General features: G+C 52.8%; 8 protein-coding genes across 8 annotated transcripts; 5 read left to right on the top strand and 3 right to left on the bottom strand.

Moving 5' to 3' along the window:
- Nucleotides 1-1,396: 1,396 nt before the first annotated feature.
- A1O5_00194 (uncharacterized protein) lies at nucleotides 1,397-2,643 on the top strand (the record flags this gene model as incomplete). Its single annotated transcript, XM_007740814.1, has 2 exons — nucleotides 1,397-1,923; nucleotides 1,977-2,643. 2 exons carry the CDS (start codon nucleotides 1,397-1,399, stop codon nucleotides 2,641-2,643), a joined length of 1,194 nt encoding a protein of 397 aa, XP_007739004.1.
- Nucleotides 2,644-3,406: 763 nt separating this feature from the next.
- A1O5_00193 (uncharacterized protein) lies at nucleotides 3,407-4,324 on the top strand (the record flags this gene model as incomplete). Its single annotated transcript, XM_007740813.1, has 1 exon — nucleotides 3,407-4,324. The coding sequence occupies one exon, from the start codon at nucleotides 3,407-3,409 to the stop codon at nucleotides 4,322-4,324; it is 918 nt and encodes a 305-aa protein (XP_007739003.1).
- Nucleotides 4,325-4,468: 144 nt separating this feature from the next.
- A1O5_00192 (uncharacterized protein) lies at nucleotides 4,469-6,514 on the bottom strand (the record flags this gene model as incomplete). Its single annotated transcript, XM_007740812.1, has 3 exons — nucleotides 4,469-5,664; nucleotides 5,771-5,922; nucleotides 6,012-6,514. The coding sequence occupies 3 exons, from the start codon at nucleotides 6,512-6,514 to the stop codon at nucleotides 4,469-4,471; spliced, it is 1,851 nt and encodes a 616-aa protein (XP_007739002.1).
- A 1,148-nt stretch (nucleotides 6,515-7,662) lies between these two features.
- A1O5_00191 (uncharacterized protein) lies at nucleotides 7,663-10,008 on the top strand (the record flags this gene model as incomplete). The annotated part of the gene is made up of 1 exon (XM_007740811.1): nucleotides 7,663-10,008. The coding sequence occupies one exon, from the start codon at nucleotides 7,663-7,665 to the stop codon at nucleotides 10,006-10,008; it is 2,346 nt and encodes a 781-aa protein (XP_007739001.1).
- Nucleotides 10,009-11,006: 998 nt separating this feature from the next.
- On the top strand, nucleotides 11,007-11,432 carry A1O5_00190 (uncharacterized protein; the record flags this gene model as incomplete). Its single annotated transcript, XM_007740810.1, has 1 exon — nucleotides 11,007-11,432. One exon carries the CDS (start codon nucleotides 11,007-11,009, stop codon nucleotides 11,430-11,432), a length of 426 nt encoding a protein of 141 aa, XP_007739000.1.
- A 249-nt stretch (nucleotides 11,433-11,681) lies between these two features.
- A1O5_00189 (uncharacterized protein) lies at nucleotides 11,682-12,198 on the bottom strand (the record flags this gene model as incomplete). Its single annotated transcript, XM_007740809.1, has 2 exons — nucleotides 11,682-11,981; nucleotides 12,139-12,198. The coding sequence occupies 2 exons, from the start codon at nucleotides 12,196-12,198 to the stop codon at nucleotides 11,682-11,684; spliced, it is 360 nt and encodes a 119-aa protein (XP_007738999.1).
- Nucleotides 12,199-13,041: 843 nt separating this feature from the next.
- A1O5_00188 (uncharacterized protein) lies at nucleotides 13,042-17,145 on the bottom strand (the record flags this gene model as incomplete). The annotated part of the gene is made up of 2 exons (XM_007740808.1): nucleotides 13,042-16,923; nucleotides 16,978-17,145. The coding sequence occupies 2 exons, from the start codon at nucleotides 17,143-17,145 to the stop codon at nucleotides 13,042-13,044; spliced, it is 4,050 nt and encodes a 1,349-aa protein (XP_007738998.1).
- A 483-nt stretch (nucleotides 17,146-17,628) lies between these two features.
- On the top strand, nucleotides 17,629-25,083 carry A1O5_00187 (1-phosphatidylinositol-3-phosphate 5-kinase; the record flags this gene model as incomplete). Its single annotated transcript, XM_007740807.1, has 1 exon — nucleotides 17,629-25,083. One exon carries the CDS (start codon nucleotides 17,629-17,631, stop codon nucleotides 25,081-25,083), a length of 7,455 nt encoding a protein of 2,484 aa, XP_007738997.1.
- Between the last annotated feature and the right edge of the window lie 1,865 nt (nucleotides 25,084-26,948).

The raw sequence follows: 26,948 nt of genomic DNA, 5'->3' as shown, positions 1-26,948 counted from the left end.
CTCTCCCCCCCCGTCTATGTACCTCATCCGGATCTCGAATTGGATAACGGCGAATGTCGAACGAAGGGGCAACACCTAATCGTCAGCGTGACGTCGAATTGCGACCCCGTTTGGCCATATGCCTCGAGCAACATCCCGCACAACATGTTTCAAACCGAGATTGTTGGTTGAACTTGGTGGAGTTTGTGCGAGCCCCTAGAGACACGGCAACGTACCCTGCCGTTGGCAACCCCGCGTCCGTGGCTGGGGACATGGTGTGACCCAATCTCGAAGCGCACCAGTCACCGCTGTTCCCTTGACAGCGATTGATTTCGGCCACCACCAAATCTGGGACCGTCCTGGGCAGATTTGAGAGCCACGAGTTGGGTGAGGATGACGAGAAGCTACTACTAATCAGTTGGGAAGGAAAAGAAGAACCTTAGATCTGTCTTGGATAGCTAAGCGATACCCCGTTGGTTTAGAACCAGCCATTGGCATTCTATTCGTTTGGTCCGTACCTCGTACCTACTATTGCTCTCCTCTCCCACCTGTGACGCGCAAAGACGCGTGTGTAAATCTAGATGTATGATGCATTGATCGATCGGTAAACCGAAACTAGGCAGAATGAGTGTCTAGTTCATTCTTGAGGGAGACCGGAGACTTGGCCTTGGACGATATGCGAGTCCGGAAAACTCCTTTGACGCAGGGATCATCAGGCACAAGCAGGGATCAAGGATGGAAGAGAATCTTCTGTTGCGCAACATCCACCTGCTCAATTACAGTACCTATGTACCTACCTACCTACCGAGTACCTAGTTTCCCGTTTTCAACCCATGTCAAAGGGCAACAGACGATCAACATCAGTCTGAGATTACTGCTTCGTCTCTTGTACGCCTCGACTCCGTGTGCTCCCGTCCTGGGTACCCAGTATGTAGATGCACATGTCAGCTCAAGCCACTTTGGCCACTTCTCCCAAGGACTACCTCGTACTGGGTATGTACCCCCCAGTACATGGAGAGCTCGCGGGGGCCGAGATTCGAGACCGCACCAGATAACGAAATATGTACCGGGTATGTACCATGGCTATCCCACCAGCCCACAATTGCCCCTGAACTTGTCCGACTCTGGAAGGATTAGACTTTGGTCTGAGATATGCCAGAAACTCTCGGCGTCCTTGGTAGACTCCTCATCTCCCTCTTGCTCCTCCCTTGTTGGGCGCCAGCATCAGTCGGGGGGAAAATGTGTCATTTGTGAGACTGCCGTTGCCGTCCTCTCTCGCTGTTTTCCTTTGTCTTGCCATCCTGATGTTGCCAACTCATTGTCGCTCATTTAGTTGATCTCTGCTGCTTCGAGAGGCCTATCTGTAACCGAGGCCTCTGTATCTTTTCTGTCCTTCCTGTCGCTCCTTCCTCCCACAATGGACTTGAACCCCTCGCCTCGAAATGGGAACCCGCTACAACAGCTCTACCAATCGCGCCGGTCGCTTCGCTGGATTGTATTCCTCGTCCTCGCAGCCCTCGCGGTCATCTACATGACTGGATCGTCCTACCAACCCTACGGCGCGGCCAGCAGCGGCGACTCCACCGGCAGCAGCACCGGCCACAAATCCTCCACGTCCGGATTCAAGCACACGCACAAGAAGCAGGCGAAGCATCTGAGTCCGGTCGATTTGATGAAGCGACCGATATCGCGCGATTTGCAATCCATGCCCAAATTGATGCACCAAAGCTGGTCCTCGACCGAGCTGCCGGCCAAGTTTGAACGCTGGAGTTCTTTGTGCCGGCAGCAACACCCTGATTGGGAGTGGGTGCTGTGGACGGACGAGGACAACGAAGAGTTGGTCAGGATGCATTTTCCGTGGCTGCTGAAGACATACCTGGGCCTGCCCAGCGTCATCTACCGGGCGGATTTGGTGCGAAACCTCTACATGTACATGTTCGGAGGGTGAGTATCCGCTACCACAAAAAGGCGCAGGACCGGGCTGACCGAGGATGTAGAGTCTATGCCGATCTGGACATTGAGTGCCTGCGGCCAATTGACCAGCTTTTGGCCGAATACAACGTGACGACTGTCTCGCACGGCAAACCACGACCCCAGTCCACGCAGAACATGCAGAAGAGCGGCCGAAAAGCCTTCTTCGGCAGAATGGGCACAGACACGGGCTCCTCAAACTCGATCCCCAATGCCTGGATGGCGTCGACGCCGGGCCACCCCTTTTTCCTAATCGTGCTCGAGTCGGTCATGAAGAGGATGAGCGAAGAAGGTGGTGACATGGAAAACGTCGAGGGTATCACAGGGCCCGGAAAGCTGTACGACATGATCAACGAATACACCCAGCCCGAGAGCAAATGGGCGGGAGAAGCGCTCGACAGGCATGTGGCCAAGAACCCAACGGCCAAGCAGTTCAACCCGCGCAAGGGATTGAAACATTCCATCGAGGTGCTGCCCTTCCAATACATTTACCCCTACTCGTGGGAGCGGGATGGCGAGGCCTTCCGAGACGTCTGCTGGGCCACCAAGGAAACATTCAACTCCGAGAGATGCAAACAGCTGCTCGCCACCGATCGCTGGCCCAGTTATACGATTACCTACTGGAGCCACACTTGGACCAGCGGTGGTCATGACGACGGAAATGTACAGAAGCTTGAAATGTCAGATCAATGAGGAAAGAAGGAAAGCGAATTGTTTCCAAGGAGTCGGGAATGTCTGATCAAGGGTTTTGTCCCTGACGAGAGGTTTTGGAGTACACAAAGAGATTTCATGTTTTTCTTTGGCTGTTTCCTTTTTCTTTATTAACGAGATCATAGATGAGAATTCTTCGGGCGGGCAAGGCTTTCGCTCATGCCGTGCTTTTATTTGGCGAGGCGTCAGGAAATGGGGATAGATATGTGTATACTATACCAGTCGTCTATCGTCTGTTGGGCCAGAATTAGAGGTGACAGTCCATGTTCGGTCGTGATGTCCGATAGAAACGGTAATGGAATAGAAGAGAAACGGGGTTTTGAGATGAGCGAATTCGTCTCGTCAAGCATGCTGTGCATGTTCTAAGGGTTGATGTCGTAAGAGTCTGAGTCCTCGGCCAATTTCCGGACTCGTCGCTATCTATCTATCTGTCCATCCATCCATCATATGTATGTACATATGTACCTAGAGAGTAATATATAAGCATCGGCATCAGCATTGTCGTCTTATCTGGATGTACCTCGATTTAGCACTGCTTCTAACGTAACGGTCCTGTCTGGGTCTCGAGCGCTTGGAATCTAGGTCTAGACCTAGGTCTGCTGGTATGACTCGTTGAGGTCGAAAGGGCATCCAAGAACTTAACACAGGCACTGACACACACCACAAGAAAGGACAATAAGGAAAGGAAAGCGCAGGGAAAGGCAGGGCGAACCCAGAGAAGCGTTGACTGACCTCCCCCTTGAAGATGCCTTACCACGACATCTCCCCATCCATACGGATAAACTACACCGTCCACCAGCCGCCCATGCCCACGACCAGACCGTGGCTCGTGCTGATAAACGGCCTCGCGGACCCGCAGACAACCTGGGCCGCACAAGTCCCGGCCTTCACGGAGGCAGGATACACGGTGCTCACGTACGACAACCGCGGAGTGGGATTGTCGTCGCGCCCGGAGACCGCCGACGAAGTCTACACCGCGGCCGCCATGGCGTCTGATCTGCGCAGCCTGGTCAAGACGCTCAACCTGCCCGCCGCAGCGCCGTACCACGTCATAGGCGTCAGTATGGGTGGGATGATCGCGCAGACCTACGCGCTGGCCTACGGCGTGCCCGGGGCCGAAGGGGAGGGCGAAATCGCCAGCCTCACGCTGGCGTGCACGTACGCCGCGCCCGGCCCGTTCTGCAGCAGGATGTTTGCCCTGTGGCGCGAGATGGCGCAGCGCATGTCTGTCGCCGACGTCATGCGCGACGTCGCCCTATGGGCGTTCACGCCGGCCTTCTTCGCCGACCCGGCCCGCCGCGACGACCTCGCCGCCATGGAGGAGGAGATGGCTCGTATCGACACCGACATGGGCCTCCGCAGCTATCTCGCGCAATTGAACGTCATCACCGAATTCGACACCAGGGCCGAGGTGGGGAGACTGGCGGCAGCAGCAGCAGCAGCAGCAGGGATGCAGGTCGTCGTGCTGGCGGGCGAAGGAGACATTCTGATACCTGTGGTGCTGTCCAAGGAGTTGCACGCGTTGATTCCAGGCAGTCGTTGGCGCGCCACAAGGGGCGGACACGCTTGTATGTGGGAGTTCCCGGACGAGTTCAACCGGGCGTGTCTCGAAGAGTGGAGGGCTGTGGAGGGGACCGTGATGGCCACCGCCAACGAGGCATGATGGATGACCTGGGAGGAACGGCGCTGCTACTGCGCTACAGCTGCGTCGTGTCGTGTCGTGTCGGTGCTGCGAATGAATGACCATGATATTAGCTACTCTGTTTCTCTCCCACCCGGCCACATCTTCTCTATCTGCTGCTCGCGGCTATCTGACGAGTCTGAACCCGCGGTCCGTCTTCTCCCACTTCACGTCCATCTGCTCCGCAATCATCAGCACCTCGCGGGGACTCCTGACGTCGCTGACGACAGAGCGCGCGTCGCTGGTCAGAGGGTGCGAGAAGGCCGCCAGGCCGGACCCCTTCCAGAGCAGTGTCTTCTCGCGCGCGGTCGCCGCGATCGTGCCGACCAGCAGCGTCAGCGCCAGGCCCAGCAGCGCCGCAGGCAGAGCCAGCCAGCCCCAGCGCACCTTCACGTGCGGCTTGTCCTGGTACGCGGCGCCGTCGGCCGTGGGGACCGCGTCCGACCCAATGGAGTACGACCGGATGTTGTCGCTCAGGGACTTTGCCAGGCTCGAGAACATCTGCTGGAACTGTGCGAAGGGGGATTGCTCGAAGAATATCCCCGAGAGGAACAGCGCGATCGGCGTTGTGGGTGTGTTCGTGGGCGGCGTCCCGAACTCCAGCACCTGGCCTGCCCACTGCGTGGAGAAAAAATCCCGGATCGCGCCCAGCTGGTTACTCTGGTAGACGTTGGCGTAGTCTTTGTTAGAGTGGTTCGTAAAGGACGCCGGCGGTTCGAGCACGTAGACGTCTGGGGAGGTGAAACGGCCTGATGCGTAGGTGTCGATGACCCTTTCGCTCAGCTTGCCCCTGGATACCGAGGCGTTGAATTTCTGCACGCAGTAGTAGATGGCGCACTCGATGGCTTGGGTGGTTGCGATGCCCATGATGTCGCTTGCCGGCGTCAAGCTCCCTAGATTCCCCCAATCAGCCACGCCGGAGCCCCATTGTGTCCTGATGGTCGAGAGGACCGAGAGCGCCGAGTCTGCGTCGAAATGCACTGAATCGGCTGTGCTGCTCGAGATCTCGAGCGAAGAGTAGTTGACCGACGGCACTCCGGACGCCTTGAGCCCGTTGGGAAGCGAGTAGTTGCAGTAGGGCAGCGACATGTTGACGACCGATTGAACCCCGTCGGCTTGCGATGGCACCTGGGCTGTGCCACAGGTCTTCTTCAGCGAGGCCGTGACGTCGTGGCACTCGCTGCATACAGCCATCGACGTGTAAGTTTCCAGCCAGGTGCAGTTCCCGGTCGAGCAGGACACGTTCTTCATCTGCGACACGTCCGTGTACTGGTAGATTCCCGAGTATATCGCTCCGACCATGTCATTGGAAAGACTAGTGGCTATGCCCAGCAATCCATCAATTAGTCTCGAGAGAGAAGACGACAACAAACATCTAGCCGCGCGCAGAGACAGGGGGGAAGGGGAGAGGGAAGGGGAAACACGTACTCAGAGAGTTGCTGCCCCAGTTGAGGTTCGTCCTCTGGATCCTTGCAACGTCCACCTGGACCGGCTGCAGCGGGTAGACCACCAGAGCTTGGAAAGAGAACCCAGTGCCCAGTGCAGCGATCACGATGATGGCTCCTAGACATGCGAGACGTCTTGCGTCGCGTCAGCTCCGGGAACCGGCCAAGAGGACTGTGAAGGGGAGAGGTCCTTTCTGGCTTTTCTTCTTTATGCCATAGCTTACCGACAACGCAGCGTCCACAAGAGTATAAGAGACCCCAAGGGGCCCCGGGCCGCCGACTCGAACTTTTGGAAATGCGCCAGAGGCCGCCTCCCCTTCTGGAACCAGATCCATTTCAACTGGCTGATGCTGGCGGCGACCGGGATCAAAAGCCCTGAATTGAACGCCGTCGCAAAGACAGAGATGATCGTGTTGATGGTCAGTCCCAACGTCTTGCGATACCGCCCGCTCCCCACGGCCATCGTCCAAGTCGGCGCTTCTCTCCCGTTGTGCGCGGCAAGGAGCCCAATGGTGCCGACCAGGCAGCCAAACGCCAACGCCCAGCCGAAGAACTCGAACAGCCAGTATCTCTCGACTGCATTGAGGAGATGGCTCTTCAGACCGGGAGGTGTTGGTAGTGTCTCGCTGGCTTTCTCTGACCGAGGTGTACTGTTGCCAGCATCTGTGATCTTGATGTGGCCTTGCCGCTTAGAGCCATCGAGACTTTCCATTGCAAAGGCGCCCATTTTTGGCTGTTGCTGCTGCAGATGTTGTTACTGCTCTCCTTGCCCACGCACATACCAACACTTTTCCCGTGCCATATTATTGAATACCATCCTCGGGCAGTTTGCTGTCCCTTTTTTGGCCACGTGCCTCCCAGACACTGTATCGAGACCTCAACGGCGACGCCGTGGTGGCGTCGAATTTGGGCAGCTGGATGCGGGGCCATGGAGCAATAGTCATGCGAGACGCTCACAGATGAAGCAGGATATCAGGTTACTTTCAGCCCAGTGTTCCTGAAAGGGAAGACTTTGGCTTGAACCAGAATGGAAAAGTGGAAATTGCATAAAGAACCACGCGGTCTCGACTCGCGATTGCAAAAAGGGGCTTCTTATGTGGGTCCAGCCTTGCATCCACTTTTCCCAAATTAGTGTCTATCTTAGAAAACAAAAACACGACATCCACGCTTCCAGACGGTCTAGGGCTATGTGGGGTCTCTAGAGGTACTCATACATCGACTCTGTGAGTTTGTGCTTGCCTTTTTGGAGCAAACCTCGCCAACACCATCGCGCCCATTGCCCATGTTCGGCAAAGAAGCCTCGCTTACAGCTCGCCGAGGACTTTTGTGCCGCCATACGAACCTGCGCTTCTTACCCCCCCGGTTTGCCACGTGTGATAGACTCACAGGGCTCGCCATCGTCCATGACCCGTCCCCCTGGATGCTCGAACATCGGCCAGGCGAGGTCTCGTGCCACCGCATCTTGATTCTCCAGAGCCAAGCCATGGGCGGGACCTGGAACTTAGTCAGGTCATAGCTCGGTGTGCGGTGTTGAGTTTCTTTCTGTCCATTTCCTTTGTATGTGTGTGGCTTGCTGGTTCTCTGCTGCCGTGGCTGTTCTCGGTGCATCTGAATTGAAACCTTAACACCGCATCAGCAGCAAGTTCGGCCTGTGGCACCAACAGTGCAAGAAATGATGGCGTGGAGTTTTGCCACTCAAGGAACGGTCTTCTCGTTTGCAGGACTGCTAAAAAGGTAAGAAGCTCTCCCTGCTGTGAGCCCAATTAAACAATACTCCGTGTGATCGTTCGACTTCGGAGTTGGAGAGTCTTTGCTTCTCAAACAGCAATCATTTCGGGTCAAGTTACATACCCTCTCGTCGACTGACTATCCAAAATGACCGTCAAAGATGCCATTGTGACGATCCAAGATGCCATCTCCGACTACCAGGATAAACAGTCAACGCGTCATGCCCAGGGCAGTATCGAGATGGTGTGGCAATCCTCAAGTCCCATAGACAGAGGTCTATATCCACCCCAGAGACAGTTATCCGACAGCGACTCCGACGATGAAGGGTTGACACAGCTCGGTCTAAAATGGCGGCGGCTAAGAAAGAACGTCCTTCTTCGGTACATCATCTACATCGTCCCCGTAGCCATTCTTTTGGCTATTCCTATTGTTCTCTGCGCCACGGTGTACAAGGACAAGATGATCCATTCCAATTTCAAGACAACATCCACAACCCCAATCCTTACCTCGAACGTCACGCAAATCGACCCTCTGGACGGCAATAGTAACAGCGATATCACATCACTTTACAACAACACGATTTCAACCGTCTATGAGACCACAAGCAAGGACGAACCTGGCGGAATTCATCTCTTGGGGCTCTTTATCTGGATCGAAGTTGTTTGGGTCTTGTTATGGATCGCCAAACTCTTGGCCCAGACTGTTCCCATTGTGTTCCAGACAGTTGGTGGAGCAATTCATACCGGAATCCGCAAGTACTGGCTGGTTCTCAAGGCTGTGGAAATCCCGTTGTCACTCTTCTTCTGGACCATTCTGTCGATTGCCTCTTACTCGCTCATTTACGTGTTTGACAAAGAATTCCACAAGGCACACGCAGGCAATATCAAATGGCTCAGTACGCTACACAACGTGCTCAAAGCTACCACTGGCGTCTCAGCACTCTACTTGGTCGAGAAAATGCTCATCCAGATGGTCAGCGTCAACTACCATGGCAAACAGTTCTACGACAACATCAAAGAGCTCAAGACTCTCAGCCGAGCGATCGAAACCATGTACGATGTCTCGCGGCAACGATATCATGACAACCATCCATCGTTCGTGGAGGAAGACCTTGATATTTGGGACACCAAGGGCTACCGAAAGGACAGGCTCGGCCGATTGAAGACCAAGGACCAGTCTACGGCAGTCTTCATGACCAATCTAGGAAACGCAGCGGCGAGTGCCACGTCCGTGCTCGGGTACCTGGTCAGCGACATCGCCGGAAGACAAGTCCTCATGCCCACTGCTTCTGGCCCGGTAGTGGAGGCAGCGCTCGAACGGCCCATCAGCTCCGAAGCTCTGGCCCGACGTATCTGGAATTCGTTTACCAACTTCGGAGAGACCAAATTGGATCAAGCCGCCATTACCGTCATGCTCGGGCCTGGGCGTGAAGCTCAGGCTGCCTATATCCACTCCAAAGTCGATGCCGATGAGAACGGCGACCTCACCCTGGAAGAGATGATCGAACTTGTGAAGAAGGTCGCGAACGACAGAAAGACAATCTGGGAAGGGGCCAACGATGTCAAAGACGCCATCAAGGTCCTCGACCGTGTCTTGGCTGTCATCGTCTTGATCTTTGTCTTCCTCATCTACGCCGCTTTCTTCTCGAACTACCTTGCCAGTCACTACACCCAAATCTGGACCACCTTCACTGGTTGTTCTTTCCTGTTCGCCAGTACAGCAGGTGAGCTGTTTGCCGCCTGTATCACCGTCTTCATCAAACACCCCTACGATGTAGGGGACCGCATCAACGTCAGCGATGTCGAAATGGACGTCGTGAAGATCTCGCTTCTGTATTCCGTATTCAGGGAGGTGCAGTCAAAACAGATGATCCAGATTCCCAACAGCGTTATCAACGGCGTCTGGATCAAGAACCTCACGAGGTCCAAGGAGCTCAGAGAGCAAATCACCCTCAACGTGTCGGTGGGGACCTCGTTCGAGGACATTGAGACTCTGCGTGGCGAGATGCTCAAATACGTCGCTGAACACAAACGGGATTTTATGCCGGCGGTCGACATCCAATTGATGTCGATTGCGGACCTGTCAAAGCTTGAACTCCGCGTCGAGTTCCAGCATAAGGGCAACTACGCCTCTGAATTCGTCCGAGCACAGCATCGCAGCAGGTTCGTCTGTGCCTTATTGTCGGCGGTGCGAAAGGTCCCCATTGACGGCCCAGGCGGTGGCGGGCCAGCTGCTGGATCGATGGAATCGCCAAGCTACACCGTAGCCATCACAAACGACATGGCCAAGGCGGCCAAGGCACAGTTCGACGACAACAAGGACAAGAAGAGGATGGTCCCCAAGAACAACCCTGTTGCCAGTGAGATAGGTGTGGCTGTTGGAGGACCCGTAGGCAGTACGGGTCTCCAGGTCTTGCCCAGCACAGCGCGAAACCGGACCGGCGGAGGTCCTCGAGGCTCAGACGACTTTACCAATGTTTCTTTACATCTGTGAGCCTCGTTTAGGGACTGAGGAACGCCATTTGATCCATGAGGGACTCCGGGACGCTGTTTATGCATTGTGAAAAGAGTATTTGTTGGGCTAGATTTCGGACATAGATCTATCATAGGGCAAGCGCAGGTGTACTTTTAGTCGGATTGGGTCTATACAACAACTGGTTCTCTTTTAATGAAACGGTCCTTTAATGCTTTGACTGCTGTGTGCCAACTTCCTAAGGATCCTAATCTTTCCTTTGTCTTTTTCGCAACTCTGGACGGAGTACGGAGGACTTGTTTCCCCCCCTTTCCCATGCCTGAAGCGGCGAGACTGACGAGGCTGTAAATCGTCCATGTAGGCTGTTTTCTTATGTCATCAGCCGAGGCATTGAAGCTTCAAAAATACACCACAAGGCTCCGGTCGCCGCCCGCTCGGCTGAACACTGCTGTAGTCTTGAGAGCAACCGGTCAATCAGTCAATCAGTCAATCGTCTCTCCCTCTCGAAGATCCGATCTGTAGTGCGTGCGTACCTCGTACTTTATTTCTCCAACAAGGGCGCGGCGGCCATTCGGAAAAAAACTTCTCCTCTTCCCTTTCTGCACTTTTTGAGCCGGGCTATCCTTCCCTTGTCCAGCAGTCCTCCCTACACACGTATCGAACCGGGGTTTTTTGATTCGACGGTATCAGAGCCAATACTTGCTCGATCTAATTCCCACAGCGAAGCGGTGGTCTTTTTTCCTTCAACGAGCTATGCTAGGCCTCGACATCGCGTCGAAGCGGGAACGCACGATAGAAGACTACCCCTACCGGCTAGAGTACAGGCTGCGGTGGTGAGTTCCTACCTTTCTCCCTACTTTACCTTCCCCGTACCTACCTGGTCCTCCTCTGAGCCCGAGATTGGCTGGATTGAAATCCCCCCATCAAGTCCCTCTCTACTCCCTAAGCGCAAACATATCTAACGACAGATCCCCCTTGTGGTGAGGATATAAAGGAACGACAACGATGTCTTCGGGCACATGAACAACCCCTACTACGGCGTCCTCTGCGACAGCGTAGCGAACCAGTACCTGATTGAAAAGTGCGGGTACTCGATGGACCGATCGCCACAGGCCGCCATCATCGCGCACACTTACTTCGACTATTTCGGCTCGGTGAGTTACCCGGGCGTCATCGAGGTCGGGCTCCGCGTAGCAAAGCTAGGAAAGTCCAGTGTACTTTACGAGGTCGGCATCTTTGCGAAAGGCGAGCCCATAGTTAAGGCGGTTGGTGGGAGCATGCATGTATGGGTGGCTAATGAGGGCGGGGTGCTTGGACGGCCGGCCTCCGAGGGCATGCCCGCGCATGTGAGGACGGCGTATGAGGCTTTGATGGAGCCTGGAACTCTGGGGAAAAGCAATGGGGATGGGAAGGGGGAGGAAGGGAAGCGGAAAGCGAAGCTGTGACGGAACGCGTAAATCCGTTTTATTATTATTATTTTTTTTTTTTTCCCAATTCAAAGAAAGAGATCGCATGTTGTTGCTTCCTACTTCCTTCCTTGCTTTGGCTCGGACAAAAAGGAATACAATGGAAACACCTCCGTGCTTATGCTACGAACAATCAATCCCCTTTCCCCTTCTCAGTTTACTATGCCCTGGACTCAACTATCCTTCCACCTTCCAAAACACTCTGACATCACTGAGTACCTGGTGTAGTTACTGCATCAGTGTCAGTGCAGACATCGCTCCGCCGAACCCGGTGACAACGCCCGTAGCCTTATCACCGTGCCGAAAATACCACGCGCTGCTCACGCAGTACAGCGCCATCGTCAGGCCAGTGATGGCGCGCTCGATCGTCGTCCACGTCGCCGGGTCGCGCTGCGAGAGCTGGTACGTGAACAGCGCAGCGATGCTGAAGAAGACGCTGCCTTGGTACCAGCCTGCCTTTGCATAGCAGCGGAGCAGGGCCGGGAGGGAGGTCCACGCCGGCAGGGCGAAAGTGTTCAGACCATGCACCTGGATTTTGGTTATTCATAGGTTAGTTTGGTTGGACTTGATGTAGGACCGAGATGGAGGAAGCTTTCCACAGGTGGATGGTGGGATACAAATCGAGAGAGATGATGAGATGCCAGAGATGAGACATGGGATATGGGACGTAGAATGGAGACCATACCGTATGCCCAACCGCGACGAGGGCGTGAGTAATGCTGGTGGCTAGGACGACGCGAGACATGCTTGTATGTGTGTGTGGGACTTCGAATTCAGCTTGCCCGAGTAGAAAAAGCAATCGGTTGTCCTTGATTTGCGGACCGAGTGATATTTTCCCTTCTTCTCTTAGAGCCGGAGTGAATAGGTGGCCCTGCCTGCTTGTTGGCTTGTTGACTGGCTTCCTTTCTCCTTCTTATACCACTATTTGGAAATCGGTGACGAGGTGAGCTTTATTTGGCAGTACACCTGTGAATATTAGATGTTGGGTCGTCGGAGCCGCCTGCCTGGGTAATCCAACAGCCTGGCCTTGTGGTTTTGGTGAGGCAACACTCGTTCAGTGGCGAGATTCGAGAATGATGGTATCACCTTGCTTGCGAGAAGTCCTCGAATACTAGATGTTGCCTGTCCGTGTATGGTTCTTTATGGATTCTTCCCTTTAACCTTCCGCGAAGGCTAGAGTGAAATCACAACTCAAGTCTCAGGAGTTGTCGAACCAACCCCCAGATTTCTGAGAGAGATATGCTAGGTATAGAGAAGGGAGGCCGGTTGATGTGTTGATTTCACTCATTTAGAATCGTCCCGCTTCGGCGCCATGACGCTTGGCTCCGGCTGGACTCTGGAGCATGTTGCATTCTGTGATTGTCGGAACCGAGGCTTTCGTGCGTAGCTGAGACACGTAGCGAGGCGGAAGGATATTTGCCCCGAATGAGCACTCAACGTTGATAACATAATACATTTGAAGGCAGAATACTCTTTCCAGCATGTATATCATCTCAGGATACAATACAAATAAGCTCGAGGGCTATAACGCTTAATCAGTTACAACTATTATCTTCGCCACGAAAACACATCCACGCCCGTGCCGGTGCTATGCCTTGTTGCTGTTGGGCCCAGACTGGGTAGAACGCGCAGTCCCACGGGAAGCCCTACACTTCTTCTCAGCAGCCGGCTTAGCGTACTGTTGCTCGAATATCATGAACGCCGTGCTTGTGCCACTCCAGAAGTCTCGCGTCGGTGGTTGCTTCTTGGCCCGCACGGACGAGCTCCTGGTGGCCGTGGCTCTCTTGGCTGTCGTCGATTCTGCTCTGTTGACTGCAGCAGTTCTTTGAGGCTTGACGAATAGGCTGGCTGATGGATGAGGAAGCTTCTGTAGTTGGGATGTGGTGACAGGTATTGAGGTCTTTGTCTGTGGGTCTGGAGACTCTTTATCTGATGTTCGCAGTGAAAGACTCCTGTCAAGGTCTGGTGTTCCCAGTTCGGGAGAGGCGGTACGAGCAGCACCTTCACGCCATCTTTCGATGGAATCAATGCAGTCTTCGATGGCGTGCTCCCTAGCTTGGTCAAGACGCTCAAACCGCCGACGTTGTTCGGCAATCGTTTCTTTTGCTGTCTGTGGTTTCATTGTCTTGGTTGCCGGAACCAGTGCAGGATCAAAGATTTGCTCTTGTTGGGGTACCAAGATGTCGCCCCGAGTCGACCTTCTCATTGTAGCATCTCGACTCGAAGGCGTTTCGAGGGCAGAGGGTCTGATGATCCTTTCATGGTGTCTTGGGTCAACGAATTTATGAAAGAATTCAACAAACCCCATAGCTGCTGTCCCTGCACCCCTTGTATAAGGCTGATAACTGTGGTAGTGGTGAAAGACGGCATCGTCGAGATGGGATGGATGTATCGATTTGGGCCATGGTTCGCGGATCCAGATTTCCTTGACAAAGCAGTATGAGTTGAGGAAATCATCCACTTTCCCGTCATAGTCGGGATATGCTGCCCGGTACCTTTCGAAGAGACTATCAGTCCCGTCCGGCTCATCTGACATGGCTTTGATGTCCCCGTTATAGCCTCCACCATATGCAGATCGACGAGTGATTGGCGTCGACGACTGCCTTGGTGCCATAGCTGTAGACTCTGGCTGCCGGCTGCGTCTTCTCTGGTTTGGCAATGGTTCCGATGTGTCGCTGCTGCCGTCGTTATCGAGCCTAGATGACAGGAGAGAATGAGCTGTCGAGACCTTGGCCTCACTAATCGGCCGCGAGGCCATCGGCGAATGTTGTCTTCTTTCCTCACCGGGTTCTGTGTTGTTGGCGTCGCGCGACTTCATGTTGAGCAAGGCGAGCAGCCATCTACCTTCTGGAGTGTCTGCTGACTCTGAGATGCCGGCGTCACTACCTAACAATGCTGAGTGAGAGCTTCCGAGCGGCGGCGGTTCTATTGGAGGTGAACCAGGACCTCGCATCGAATCTTGGGGCTTGGCAATCTGTCTCAATCGATGCTCGTGATGCTCTATCTGTCTCCCGAGGACAGGTATGCAGTCGGGACCGACGTCCATGCCCTCTGGGACTTGCCGCTGACTTTTGATTGGGACGTCACTGCCTCCTGAATCTGTTCGCTTCCTTTTTGCAGAAACCGAAGTCATCTCACGAGCCTCAGACATGGAGGTTGCAGTGGCCTTTCCACCAGATCCACCAGCTGCTTTCCTTTCTTCTTTTGGACTGTCCTCTGCCACAGTCTGATCAGCTCCTTCCGCGCATGGTTCGGCGTCAACAACTCTTACTCCCGCTGTCTCCGGATTGGGAAGTTGAGGACCAAGGTCGTCGCTTTCGCCAGAAAACCCCTGACCTTGCTGATCAGGAAGATCCTGGGTGTTTTTTCGTGAGCCATTTCTTCCAGAAAATGCAATGTCCAAGTTGGCACTGGGGACAGAGCTCGAGGGCTCTCCTAGGTTAACATTTCCGTATTTGGATTTCATTGCTTCACAATCTTGTGACTGAACATTTGCTACGGCGGGACTATTTTGGTTCGACTCTTTAGTAGTCGAATCTGAGATATCATTTGCTGACAGAGCCCCCCTGGTGGGTTTGGTTGTTGCAGCTGTAGCGATCTCACCTGAGCTTGGTTCATTGTAGGTGCCAGGGACAAAAGTTGAAGCAGGATTTCTATCACCAATCCTTTTCTTTGGAATTGTCGAAGCGGTTTGTGCAGCAAGGAGCTGGGACAAATTCATGCCTTTGCCACCGTATGGCGTTCTTGTAACTTGTATTTTCTCCGAACTGGAGCCACCTGACACCCTTGTGGTCGTGGAAGGTATTTCCTCTTGGGACGAGCTCTTGTCATTCGGATCAGCATGCGGTATTTGCGCCGAATCTGGTGCTTCCGCAGCCGAAGATAGATCAGCACCCTCGTTTGAAATTCGTCCAGGAAAACTAGGGCTGCGATCATTAGATGATGACTCAACTCCATCCACTTGTTGCTGGCTGATGAAGCCGGCGAGCGACGGATCGGGACCACTTAACATTGCACTTTCCTGATTTTCTCCGTCACAGGTAATACGGGCAGGTTGTCTCTGTCGCTCTAGGTTCGGAGGAGGACTGTTTGGGGGTAGTCTGACTGCTCGCCGCTGTTGAGTTGGCGGACTTTGAGACCAGGCGATCAATCCTTCGGAATCGCTAGCATTCTCTTCATTCGAGTGGGACGATGCCAAGTCATGACCTTGTTCATGTCGAGCTGGAGGTAGATCTTTTCCTGAGGCTTCAGGTTCTGTATTCTCTGGGGACGACGCGCGGTTGTTTGCTCGCTCATCTGCAGCGTCATAGAGTTGCACCTGGAGGGCTAAAGGCACCTCTCCCGGCCTCTGTGTACGACCGACAAGGGGTGGTTGCCAGCTGTTCCCGGATTCCAAGAGCGACTTCAACAACTTTGCTTGTTCTCGTGGGATATGTTGAATATGTCTAGGAATATATCTGCCTCCTTGTGCCTCTTCTCGCCAACGCTGAAAATGACTTGGCGGCACTTCAGCCGATTGCGGGACAACAACTCGCTTTCCAGGACTCGATTTTGTCGCCAGTTTGAGTGGTTCTTCATGGCTGTGGTCTCCCGCCTCTCGGGGAGAAACTGGAATGTCGGTCCCAAGCTCGGTCATTTCCACAGGGCTACTTTGGTCGTTTTCTCTTGTGATGGCAGGAGTACTCAGAAGTCGAGGCGGGTCAGGATTGGCTGAATTTGACAGAGCTCTCGATTCAAATCCTGGTCTCTGCTTGGTAGGTCTGGATGTAGACGATAGGATCTCAATGTGGGGCTTATTGCTTTCCCTCTTTGGCGCGAATGGACTAGCCTCTGAGACGGACTCTTGCACGGGCTTTGAAGGGAGACAGGTTGGAGAGCTGTTTGGTCTTTTTATTTCCTGGGTCGACGCCAGAGAATGACCTTTGCCATTGGTGTCTGACCCATTTACTATGCAGGCCGCCGGGTCGGATGGTCTGGTCAGACTCCAGCCACTGAGATCAATGGGCACCTGTGTGCAGAATGGCTGAGAGAGATCTTCCTTAGCGTCCTCATCAGGTTTTGTAGCCCCTTGACATGCCTGTGTGCTAAAATCAACCTGCGATTGGAAAGAGACTGTGCTGGCACGTGAGACCGGCCTTGAGGGAGCACGATTGCGTCTTCTCAGGACCCAGTACTGAGACATCCTTTCGCGTACATCCTGGTCCTCTGTTACAGAACAGCCAGAATTGAAGATTTGTCCCAACCGATCCGTCTCCTCCACAATCTTGCTGGTTGTAATCTGGAGCAATGGTTTCGGTGGGTTGACATGAGGGGTGACTCGAAGGACAGGATCAATAAGGTGTAAGAGTGTTCCCTGCTGGACACCGGAGTGTATCATTTCAGTTGCCGTGCCCTGAGGGAAGATGGTCTCTATACTGTGTATTCCATCAGAGATCTCACCCCTGGGTTCCATAGAACCAAGTTTCGGAAGCTAATGGAAATGGTTAGCCACCTAGGACAAGTAAAGGATTGAATGCGGATTTACCTTTAGCAAGCGCACAGTCTTTCGACATGCCGCCTTGTAGCTTGCCTTCAGATTACCGTCAATTTTCTGGAACTGATACTCGGCAGAGCGACATCCTTCGACCTCGCCGAACCATGCATCGAGGGCGGTTTTGATGAATTCGGCCAGCCATGGCTTCTGAGATTCCATGGGCTCCGGCAGAGCAATGCATACGAATAGACACAGTCGGTATGAACAAGCTGCATCGTCGTCGCAACGGGCACTGCTCAATTTCGGTGTTTTAGGTTGCCGAAAGCGCACCCACACGTTCGCAGATGGGAGTCTGACCGACGCGTTCTGACGCGACGCCCTTTGCCAAGCCATGACGTTGGATTCCTCGCTATGTGCAGTTGTGAGTGGCGCAGGTGGCGGCCTTCTGCGGCTTCATCTTCTGTGGAGAAACAATGATGGCATTCACATCGACAACCACACAGTCACACAGTCCCAAGGCTGCTCCATGCGTTGTTGCCGATGCTGGCACCCATCTCCTCAAACCGTGGCGATATCTGTTACCATCACTCGAGATGAGTTCCCGAGCATGAAGCCATCCGAGTATCACCACGATACCCGTCTGAATGCGGGCGGCAGACCTCCAGATTGACGACGAGCGACGAAAGATTCAAGGCTCACACCATGCCCTCTTCTTCCACTGCTTCCAACCCACCGGACAAGGACAAGGACAAGGATATTCAGAAAGACAGGGACAGCCCTTCCGCGTCTTCCATCTTCCTCCCTCTCGGAAGAAAAGCTCGCCGGGACTCCAAATCATCCTTGTCTCACGATCTTGATCAAGATGCCCTCAACCACGCTCTCAACAGCATCCATACTGCGGCATCCCAGTCGAACAACTTGACCGTCTTCAATGACTACACCGACCCTCCTACTGCCTCCTCTCAGACGGAGAACAAGTCTTTGGCTAGCGAAATACAAGGAGGCATATCCGGCTTGTACAATAAATTGAAGGCTACGGTGGGTGTTTCCAAGGATGCCGACGACCCTCCTCAAGAAGCGTCTTCTGCTCTGTCAGTGGCAGACGATCGAGCCAGCTCCAAACTCAGCTCTGGTCTCACATCCAAAGCCCCGTCTCCACGCCTGATGGCTTCAGACGCCACGATTCCGACCGATCCACCCCCGTCAAAGGTGTCTTCAAAGGCCACCAGCATCTCGAAGCCCTCCATACCTTCTACTCCCGCTCTCCGCTCGCCCACGGGCCCTCCGCAGCCTTCTTCCCACCTCGCTGACCCGTCTGTCACATCTGTGAATATCCATGCTGTCGGCTCGACGAACCACTCCAGGGCTGGTTCTGGTTTCGAGCTGGAGTCTCCCCATGAGCGGAGTTTGACAGCCTCCGTAGATAGCGAGAGTCTGCGCAAAGCTCTTTCCAAACAGGGAACCGAGACCTCCTTCTCTGACCGGGGGAATAAGCTGATAACCTCGCCGCTCTTGAGTGCCAGAGGGGTGTCCACCTCCCATGATCGAGGTTTGTCAACCAACTCAAATCAAAGCCACTTTAGTCATGCCGATGGTGTAGCTAGTCCACCGCTACTGGCCTCACCTCAAGGGGAGAGATCGGCTACTCGGGTGGTGGCGGTGAATAGACAAGAAAATGCTTCGCACCAAAGGCATACAAATCCATTAGACCTCTTGGCAGAAAATGCTATCAACTCGACGAGAGCCTCGTCAGCCTCTCATAGCAAGCCTAATGAACCCTCTGGCCTAAAGTCACCCCTTCTCTCTACTCTGGAGCAGAGACCACCCGAGAAACTTGCTCCAAAAATAAATCAGTCGAGATTGCCGGGTTTCTACGCCTCACGAACGACATCGTCAGACTCCTCGGTATCCGCCGGCCTGTTGCGCGCAAACCTGGACCAGCTTGACGAGGACACACGGAGCATTGTCATCAATCGTACTCACCAGCCGAGACCGCTCAGCAAGCTACGCAGCAAGTTATTAAGCAAGGAGTTCTGGATGCGAGACGAGAATGCAAAGGATTGCTTTCACTGCGGCGAGCAGTTCACGACATTCCGAAGAAAGCACCATTGCCGCACATGCGGTCAGATCTTTGACAACAAGTGCACGGTCCTCATCAGTGGAAGTCATTTCGGGTCCAACAGTGCTGTTCGCGTTTGCAAACCCTGCGAATCGATAATCACTTCCCACGACGATGATTCTTCCGATTATTCGGCTGAGGACCTGACTTTGACGGAATCGAATGCTCGTCCACGGACTCCCGAACCCTCTCTATTTACCCGCGCCATTCCCAGATTTGAAGATGACAATACTTCGATTACTTCCCAGTCTCTTGAACAGATGGCCAGGACGCCCACAATGAGCTTTCCGGTGCGACGAGCTTTCGATGGCGCTAACCGTAACTCTGCAGTGCTTGAATTTGATACAACGGATCGACCACTGCCTCGTCCAAGCTCTTCCAGATCTTTGAAAGCAACTCATTCTATTGGTCACGGCCACAAGAGACACCACTCCAGGCACCAGCACATACGCAACTTCAAAGCATACCATGAAGACAGAGCACCTTTCCAACGTCGTGCTGCCGAGGAGGGACTCAAAGCTGGCAAGTCTTCAGCTTTTCACCGAGATAGCATCATTGATCCTGATCTCGCACAATATCTCTCGGATGATCCTTCAAGTGAGGAAGACCAGTCTATCAACGAAGCCTTGAACCAAGATAAATTGTCCCGTAGTGAACCGGATAGCGAGAAAAGCGCGATCGGTGGTCTGTTGGCAGCCGTACGAAAGGGCCGTTCTCGACTCGGGGATCGAAGTATCGCTGGATTTCTTAACCTGGGGAGAGAGGCGGATGAAGCGAGTGTCATCAGTTCACGTAACATAGAAGCACTCAGAGGTTCTCGGAAGCGGAATCTTAGTGTTTCAAGCAGCATCCACCGTGGAACCCCGAGAACAACCAGAGAGAGACTGCAAATCATCATCCCCGGCAATCAAGACGATCAACAAGACGGTTTAGCAGATTCGGCAAGCATCTACCGAGGCCGTTCGAGAATGATTCGAAGTGCGTCCATGCATGGGATGGCTGCACCAGCCATGGAGCTTAATCGTGCAAGTATCCAACATGTGCATAAAATGCTTCAACAACTTCTCAGGGATGCGGACATACCAAAAGTTCAAAGTTGGGAGGATGCTCTTATTCCGATCTTGCTCAAAGCCACCGACGACGTCGACCCAGATGTTCAGGGTGGAGACGACATAGACATTCGTAACTACGTCAAGCTGAAAAAGATCCCCGGAGGCAAACCGGGTGACACTGCATACATTTCTGGATTGATCTTCACCAAAAACGTGGCTTTGAAGAGTATGGCTCGGTCCCACACAAATCCCAAGATTTTGATCATCACTTTCGCGCTTGAATATGCCAGGCATGAACAGCATTTCATGAGTCTGGACCCTGTCATCAGGCAAGAAAAGGAGTATCTGGCCAATCTTGTTGGACGCATCGCCGCCTTGAAGCCTGACGTCCTTTTGGCTCAGCGGAGCATATCTGGCCTCGCTCTTGAGCTCTTGGAGAAAGCAAAAATCACAACCATTTTCAACGTAAAATCGTCGGTTCTCGAAGCTGTATCACGGTGCACGCAAGCCCGTGTCGTCCATTCGATGGACAAACTGACCTCTTTGTCAGATCCATTCGGTCGCTGCGACTCTTTTGAAGTAAAGACCTTCGTGGCTGACGGGCGAAGGAAAACTTACGTTTATCTCTCAGGGTGCCCCCCTCAGCTTGGGTGTACAATTGCGCTTCGAGGTGCCGACCGACAGACCTTGTCTAAGATCAAACGCGTCACTGAATTCATGGTGTACGTTGTTTACAATTTGAAACTCGAGACTTGTTTGATGAGAGATGAGTTTGCCCTGATACCGAGCGCACCTACTACTAATGCCTCTAAAACAACTACCAACGTTCTTCCGAAGACTGCGGCAACTGACAATGAAGGGACGTCGCAAGACGTTAACGAAAACACCGAAAAAGTTGAGACCCATTTTGCTGAAGCTGGAGACGTCTCGAATGCAGAAATCATTGCTTTGGAAAAAGAAGTCCGTTTTGCTCAGGCAGTCAGGATGGATAGCACAGATTCGGCACACATACCAGATGACATACCTGTGCCGACATTTTATGAGGACCTGGTCCTTAAGCATGAGACCCGCATCCTTTCAGCCTCGCCGTTTGTCAAATTCATGCAGCCATATCTTCTTATGCGTGCGAGAGAGTTGGAAAGACGCGTTGCATACCTCAAGCGGCTCCGTGACCAGGATCTCTCGGCCGAACAGACGATGGAAGATAAGGGCAAGACTTCCAAGTTCACCTTGATTCAACCGGAAATGGTTCATAGACCTCTCGCAGGAGCAAGCAAGAAGGTGCGCGAGATCATCCACGCGGTACACGATGCCGAGTATGATAAGGCGGTCTACAACTATGAAAGCCAGAAAAAACAGTGGGAGACCTACCTCTCGGGAAACCGCAATCTCTTTGACCCCTTCGCCCATCAAAACATTGTCGTCTTGTTCAGCCTCGTTTCGACGGAGACGTCCGTCCCCTGCTCTGGCCCGGACCTTCTCGCCTTTAGTTTCTACAACGAACATGAGACCGAGGCTGAGTTCGAGGCAGATTGTACTCTTGGGCAATACGTTGAAGATTTGTGCTACCGGGCAAATGACATCTGCCCATCCGACGCCTGCGAAAAGAAAATGCATGAACATCATCGTCAGTACGTCCACGGCGAAGCGCAGATCACAGTCTTTGTGCAACCATACCCATCTAAGATGCGTGGATTCCAGGATGTGATTTTGATGTGGAGCCAGTGCAAGATCTGTGGTGTTGAGACCACTGTTACCCCCATGTCCACAAGCACGTGGAAATATTCATTCGGGAAGTATCTCGAACTCTCATTCTGGAGTGCAGATCTCCATGCTCGGGCCGGTATCTGCCCGCATGACTTGCACAGGGATCATTTTCGATACTTTGGATATAAGGATTTTGCCCTTCGCGTCCATTACGATATAATCGACCTCCTTGAGATCATTGTGCCGAGAATGAGGCTTACATGGAAGATCGACAATGACTTGAAATTTCGAAATGATTTCTACACACGCCTGGAACACCGCATCACGAAATTCATGGTGTCTGTCAAGCTTCGTCTTAAGAACATCAACGCAGAGGCGGTCTTGCCCGAAACAGCTGACGCATGTCGCGCCGAGATCGAACGACTAACGAAGAAAGCCAATGAAGAACACGCAAGCCTCATCAAACAGCTTCAAGAACGGTATACGAACACGAGATACTGGGAGACAATACCACTTAATGCTGTTCTACGGGCTACACAAGAAAAAGTATCCGAATGGGATGACTCTTTTGCAGATTTTGAGCGGAACTACTTCCCTTCGGAAACAGACATTCACCGACTCGCGACTCTGCAACTCAAGAAGATCTTCCTCGACCGCGATGTTTCAGTTGCGTCCTTAAAGTCCGACGATGAAGGTGCTACCACGCCTCCCACTGAAGAGGTCGTTGATGAGAAAGGCGAGACAGGGGAGACACCGACCGAAGCGCGACGGCCTAGCAAACTTTCACCGGAAAAGACCCAGAGTTTTCTTCAAAGCGTACTGGAGGAGCATGCTACTACCCCTGCAGATGAGACTGGCATTTCAGTATCGCCGGAAGTCAGAAAGACGGACATCAATAACCTCCCCTCTATTTTGGATGGGCCCCGTAACGTTGAAGATGTGAAACACCTCGATCTGGCGATAGCGTCTCCAGCCCAACATGCAATTCTTCCTATGGAAGATATTTTCAAGCAGAACTCACTCACTTCGACTGCGGATCATACATGTGATAACGAACAGCGTGAAGATGGGATCAGCCTTGCCACCCCTGACAAAACGGAGGTACCCCCGGAAACCCCAGAGACTATTGTCCCAGCGCAGCAGACTCAGCCGATTGAACTGCCTCAGCCTGGCGTCCGTGACGCCTCTGTATCTAATGTCTTGCGGAGGCGACTTGATGGGAAGACTTCGCCGGGGCTTGCTCGAGCTCACTCGCAGCCTGCTGGTTCTGTTGCCCTTCGCTCATCAGCTGCTCAGACAACTCCGAGCACTTTGTCAGCCGTCAATGCGATGAACGGTTTCCCTAAACAAAGTCCAGCATTATCTGCTAATAACAGTGACCCCGACCTGATTATCCCTGATAAAAAGCTCTCTGAACGACTAGGCTTTTCTCATTTGAAGAACAAGACATTCTCAAAGGGTCAGTCATTGATACCGCGAGCTGTTACAAACCGGAAAGAATCTAGAGTCTCCAACCTTGCCAAACACTTCGAACAGTTGAGTCGCGAGTTCGAGAGGGAGCGAATTCGTGAGAGAAGGCAGCGCGCTGCAAGAAATATGCAGTCAAGAGTCTACCCTCTTGCAGCACCGAAACCCATTGTCGAGGTAATCAAGGATGTCGATGTAACTATGGACGAACGAGGTGATGCCGATGATATCTTTGGCAAAGATGATGAGCGTCCGGCGGAGGAGATGGACAAGACATCAGGCACCGCCGAAGGCATGGCCAAGATTTGTTCGCCAGGGGAAAGCAGGGCTGAGCTTCACGATGAAGAACCGGCAACCAACGCTGCAGAGAATGAAGCTGACATTCAGCCCTCGAGCCAAGCGCCTTCCGAAGCTGAGGACGGGAGCGATGTCGACGGAGCGGAGGACGAGATTTTTCTACCTGATTCACCTGAAGATTTAATGCGGATGTCTCAAGAAGATATCGATCTCAAGGAGCTCCCGAAACATGAGCGCACCTCGCTGATGAAGATGTTAACCAACTTCTGGGCTGAACGGTCCTCGAGCGGTTGGACCAACCTAGAATATCCTTTGGGAGCATCTGAGCATATCTTCGCTGACTGCGACATCATTGTGCGAGAGGATGAGCCAAGTTCCATCATTGCCTTTGCTCTAGACTCGCAACATTACACGACGATGCTTCAGAACATGCAGAACCAAGCTCCGCAAGAGGACATCGCCAGTGATTTTAGCGGCCACGACCATAGTGACGATTTGCAATCTGATGTCATGCACTCGCTCTTGCGCAAGACAGGGACACATCTTAAATATCAGTTCCAGGAAGGCCCAGCCAAGATGCTGTGCAAGATCTTCTTCGCTGAACAATTTGATGCCGTTCGCAGGAAATGCGGTGTCGCTGACAGATTTGTCGAATCACTCTCACGATGTCTGAAATGGGATTCGAAGGGTGGCAAGACCAGGTCGCTGTTCTTGAAAACCCTAGATGATCGGTTCATCTTAAAATCACTGTCCCCCATCGAAACGCAGTCCTTCCTCAAGTTCGCGCCAAATTACTTTCAGATCATGTCAGAGGCCTTCTTCCATGAGCTGCCCTCGGTAATCGCCAAGATGTTCGGTTTCTACCAGATCATCGTTAAGAATCCCTCGACGGGACTCGAATACAACTGGTTCCTGCTGGTTATGGAGAACCTATTCTATGACCGGGTCCCCACGCGCATCTTTGACTTGAAGGGAAGCATGCGAAACCGCAAGATGAACGCAACGGGCGAAAAGGGCGAAGTTTTGCTGGATGAGAACATGGTCGAGTTCATTTACGAATCACCTCTTTTTGCTCGCGAACATAGCAAGAAACTTTTGAGGTCGTCGGTCCACAATGACACTCTATTCCTGGCGCGCCAAAACGTCATGGACTATTCGCTAATGGTCGCTATCGACGAGAATCGGAAAGAGCTTGTCGTGGGCATCATTGATTGTATACGCACTTATACATGGGACAAGAAACTCGAAAGTTGGATCAAAGATCGTGGCCTTGTTCCGGTGCGTGGCGGAAACAAGAACAGACCGACGGTGACATCTCCGAGGGAATATAAGAGAAGGTTTCGAGAGGCGATGAATCGGTACGTTCTTGAAGCGCCAGATTGCTGGCACCAATTTAAGCCAGTGAGAGTTGAGAGGAGATTGTTGGAAGGGAGAGCAGAGAAGGACGTTAGCGGCGGCGATGGAGGGAGGGATCAGGATGGGGACAAAGAGAACGAAGTCCAGCTTTTCTCGTGAGGCGGATATTTGGTTAGGACAAGTATGAGGGTGGTGCCACCTGACATTGGCAAGGCTGAAACAAGGAGTATAACCTATACACGGGCTTGACACGGGGCAGAGGGCATCACTATTAGCGGCAGGCGTAGGTGCTTTATTTTGGGGTATGGAACTGATATCATGATACTGCCACCTATGTATTTGGCCAGTCTGTGGCGAGTTTGTCCCCCGGCCCAACTCAGAGAGAAGTGGATTATGTGACGATCTGTGGACCACATTTCCTGACCGAAGTAGATGCATTGGTCGAGAATGTCAATCCTCATTCCATACGTTATGATCCCATCGGGGCGACAACTCGTGTACGCTCTTGCAAGGGCTGTCTCCTTAGCGACCCAACTCTACCGAGGACTGGGTATCACTCATACCATCTGTCGAAGCGATTTTGCTCCATCCTGGCCATCTTGGCCGAGAAGAAGGTCTCCGTATTTGGTGCTGTGGCCGTTTTTGTACTGGCCACGGTGTTGGGTCTCTTGTCATTGTGTAATGACATGGAGAGGATGCTCTTCTTTGGCCTTGAGGTAATAAACCGAGCCTTAGTTTAATCTCGGGCGCTCGGGCGGGTACCACGGCTGCCTGCAATGAATCACGAGCTGAAACGGACCATCAGACCAACAAACACCTTTGTCCGCCATCTTCCCTCGCTGTAGGATCACGCTGTTGCCATGGGCCATTTCGTCCAAGGCTAAAAGTGCTCCGTATTTATGCCGACATCAGGCCATATCTGCCAATACGAAGCCACAGTTTGACTTGTAATTTTGGTAGATGTGGTGTGAGTTTGGGTGAATGTGGTCATGCGCAAGTGTCCCTACGTGCGTAGCATCAATCCCTAATGCATGACGTCTGAGAAGAAGTACTCCGTACTGGGTACTTGTCGCTGAGTCAAATGGGCGTCATGAAAAGGTTGGTTCGTTTGGAAACTATCTGGAGTGAGCAAGGGGCTTAAAAAGTTCTGTGTTTGATGATTGGTTACCGCAGTGCCAGTATCAAGTCTCCTAGGCCTATTAGGCGAGTTAGTCGTTTCTAAGTATTACTTAGTGGCTCGTTCGCAAGTGTTCAAGTGGATGCATGTGAGAGACCAACCAATGAGGTGGTTACAAAGCGGACCTGTATCAAATAGCTCTCTCGCAGTGTTGTTTTAAATATTATAGCTAGATCCCGTACCTAAGTGTCGATGTGTCTCTCCATCTGCGGTGAAGAGCTTCAACCTCTGAGGCGAGTAACCAAGGTAACTGTAAGTTCATCTCTGGGATAGATTGCCATTCCTCGACATCGTGGTTAAACAGTGAACGATTTTGTTTGCCCGGGGACTTGCTTGCTTCGGCTTTAATGTGGAGAGAGAGGCGGCGGTAAAGTGTGTTTCAGATAATATTGTTCGTAGGGTCGAAAACTAGTAGACTCGCGCTCCTGCCACGATCGAAGCTGCGCGCGTAGAAGGCAAGGGTGGTTGTATGACTTGTTGACGCTCTTGTCGGTGATCAGGCTGTAGGTCGTCGACAAGAGAATCGTCATCGTTGCGAAGAGGAGACTAGTCAGGGAAAATGAATTGCTGATGAAGTAACCGATCAGAGCCACATGGAAGAGAAGGAGGAAATGCACAACGCCTTGGAACCAGTCCACGCAAATGCCGATATAGAGAGCTGCAGCCACAAGGATTCCTCCAAAGATAATGAAGAACAGGCTGTCCTCGAAGGTTACTACTGGGGGGATGTGATGAACGGTGTAGAGATTGTCCACCACGAAGAGGTTGCACCCGATATTGAAAGGGAGGACAAGGATGTAGAGTAGGACGTATCGTACGAGGAGAGAGACGAAAGCAAACCACCACT

The sequence above is a fragment of the Cladophialophora psammophila genome (genome assembly GCF_000585535.1).
Source record: "Cladophialophora psammophila CBS 110553 chromosome Unknown aczJe-supercont1.1, whole genome shotgun sequence".
Taxonomy (NCBI): domain Eukaryota; kingdom Fungi; phylum Ascomycota; class Eurotiomycetes; order Chaetothyriales; family Herpotrichiellaceae; genus Cladophialophora; species Cladophialophora psammophila.
This window is presented reverse-complemented; position numbering and strand designations above follow the sequence as displayed.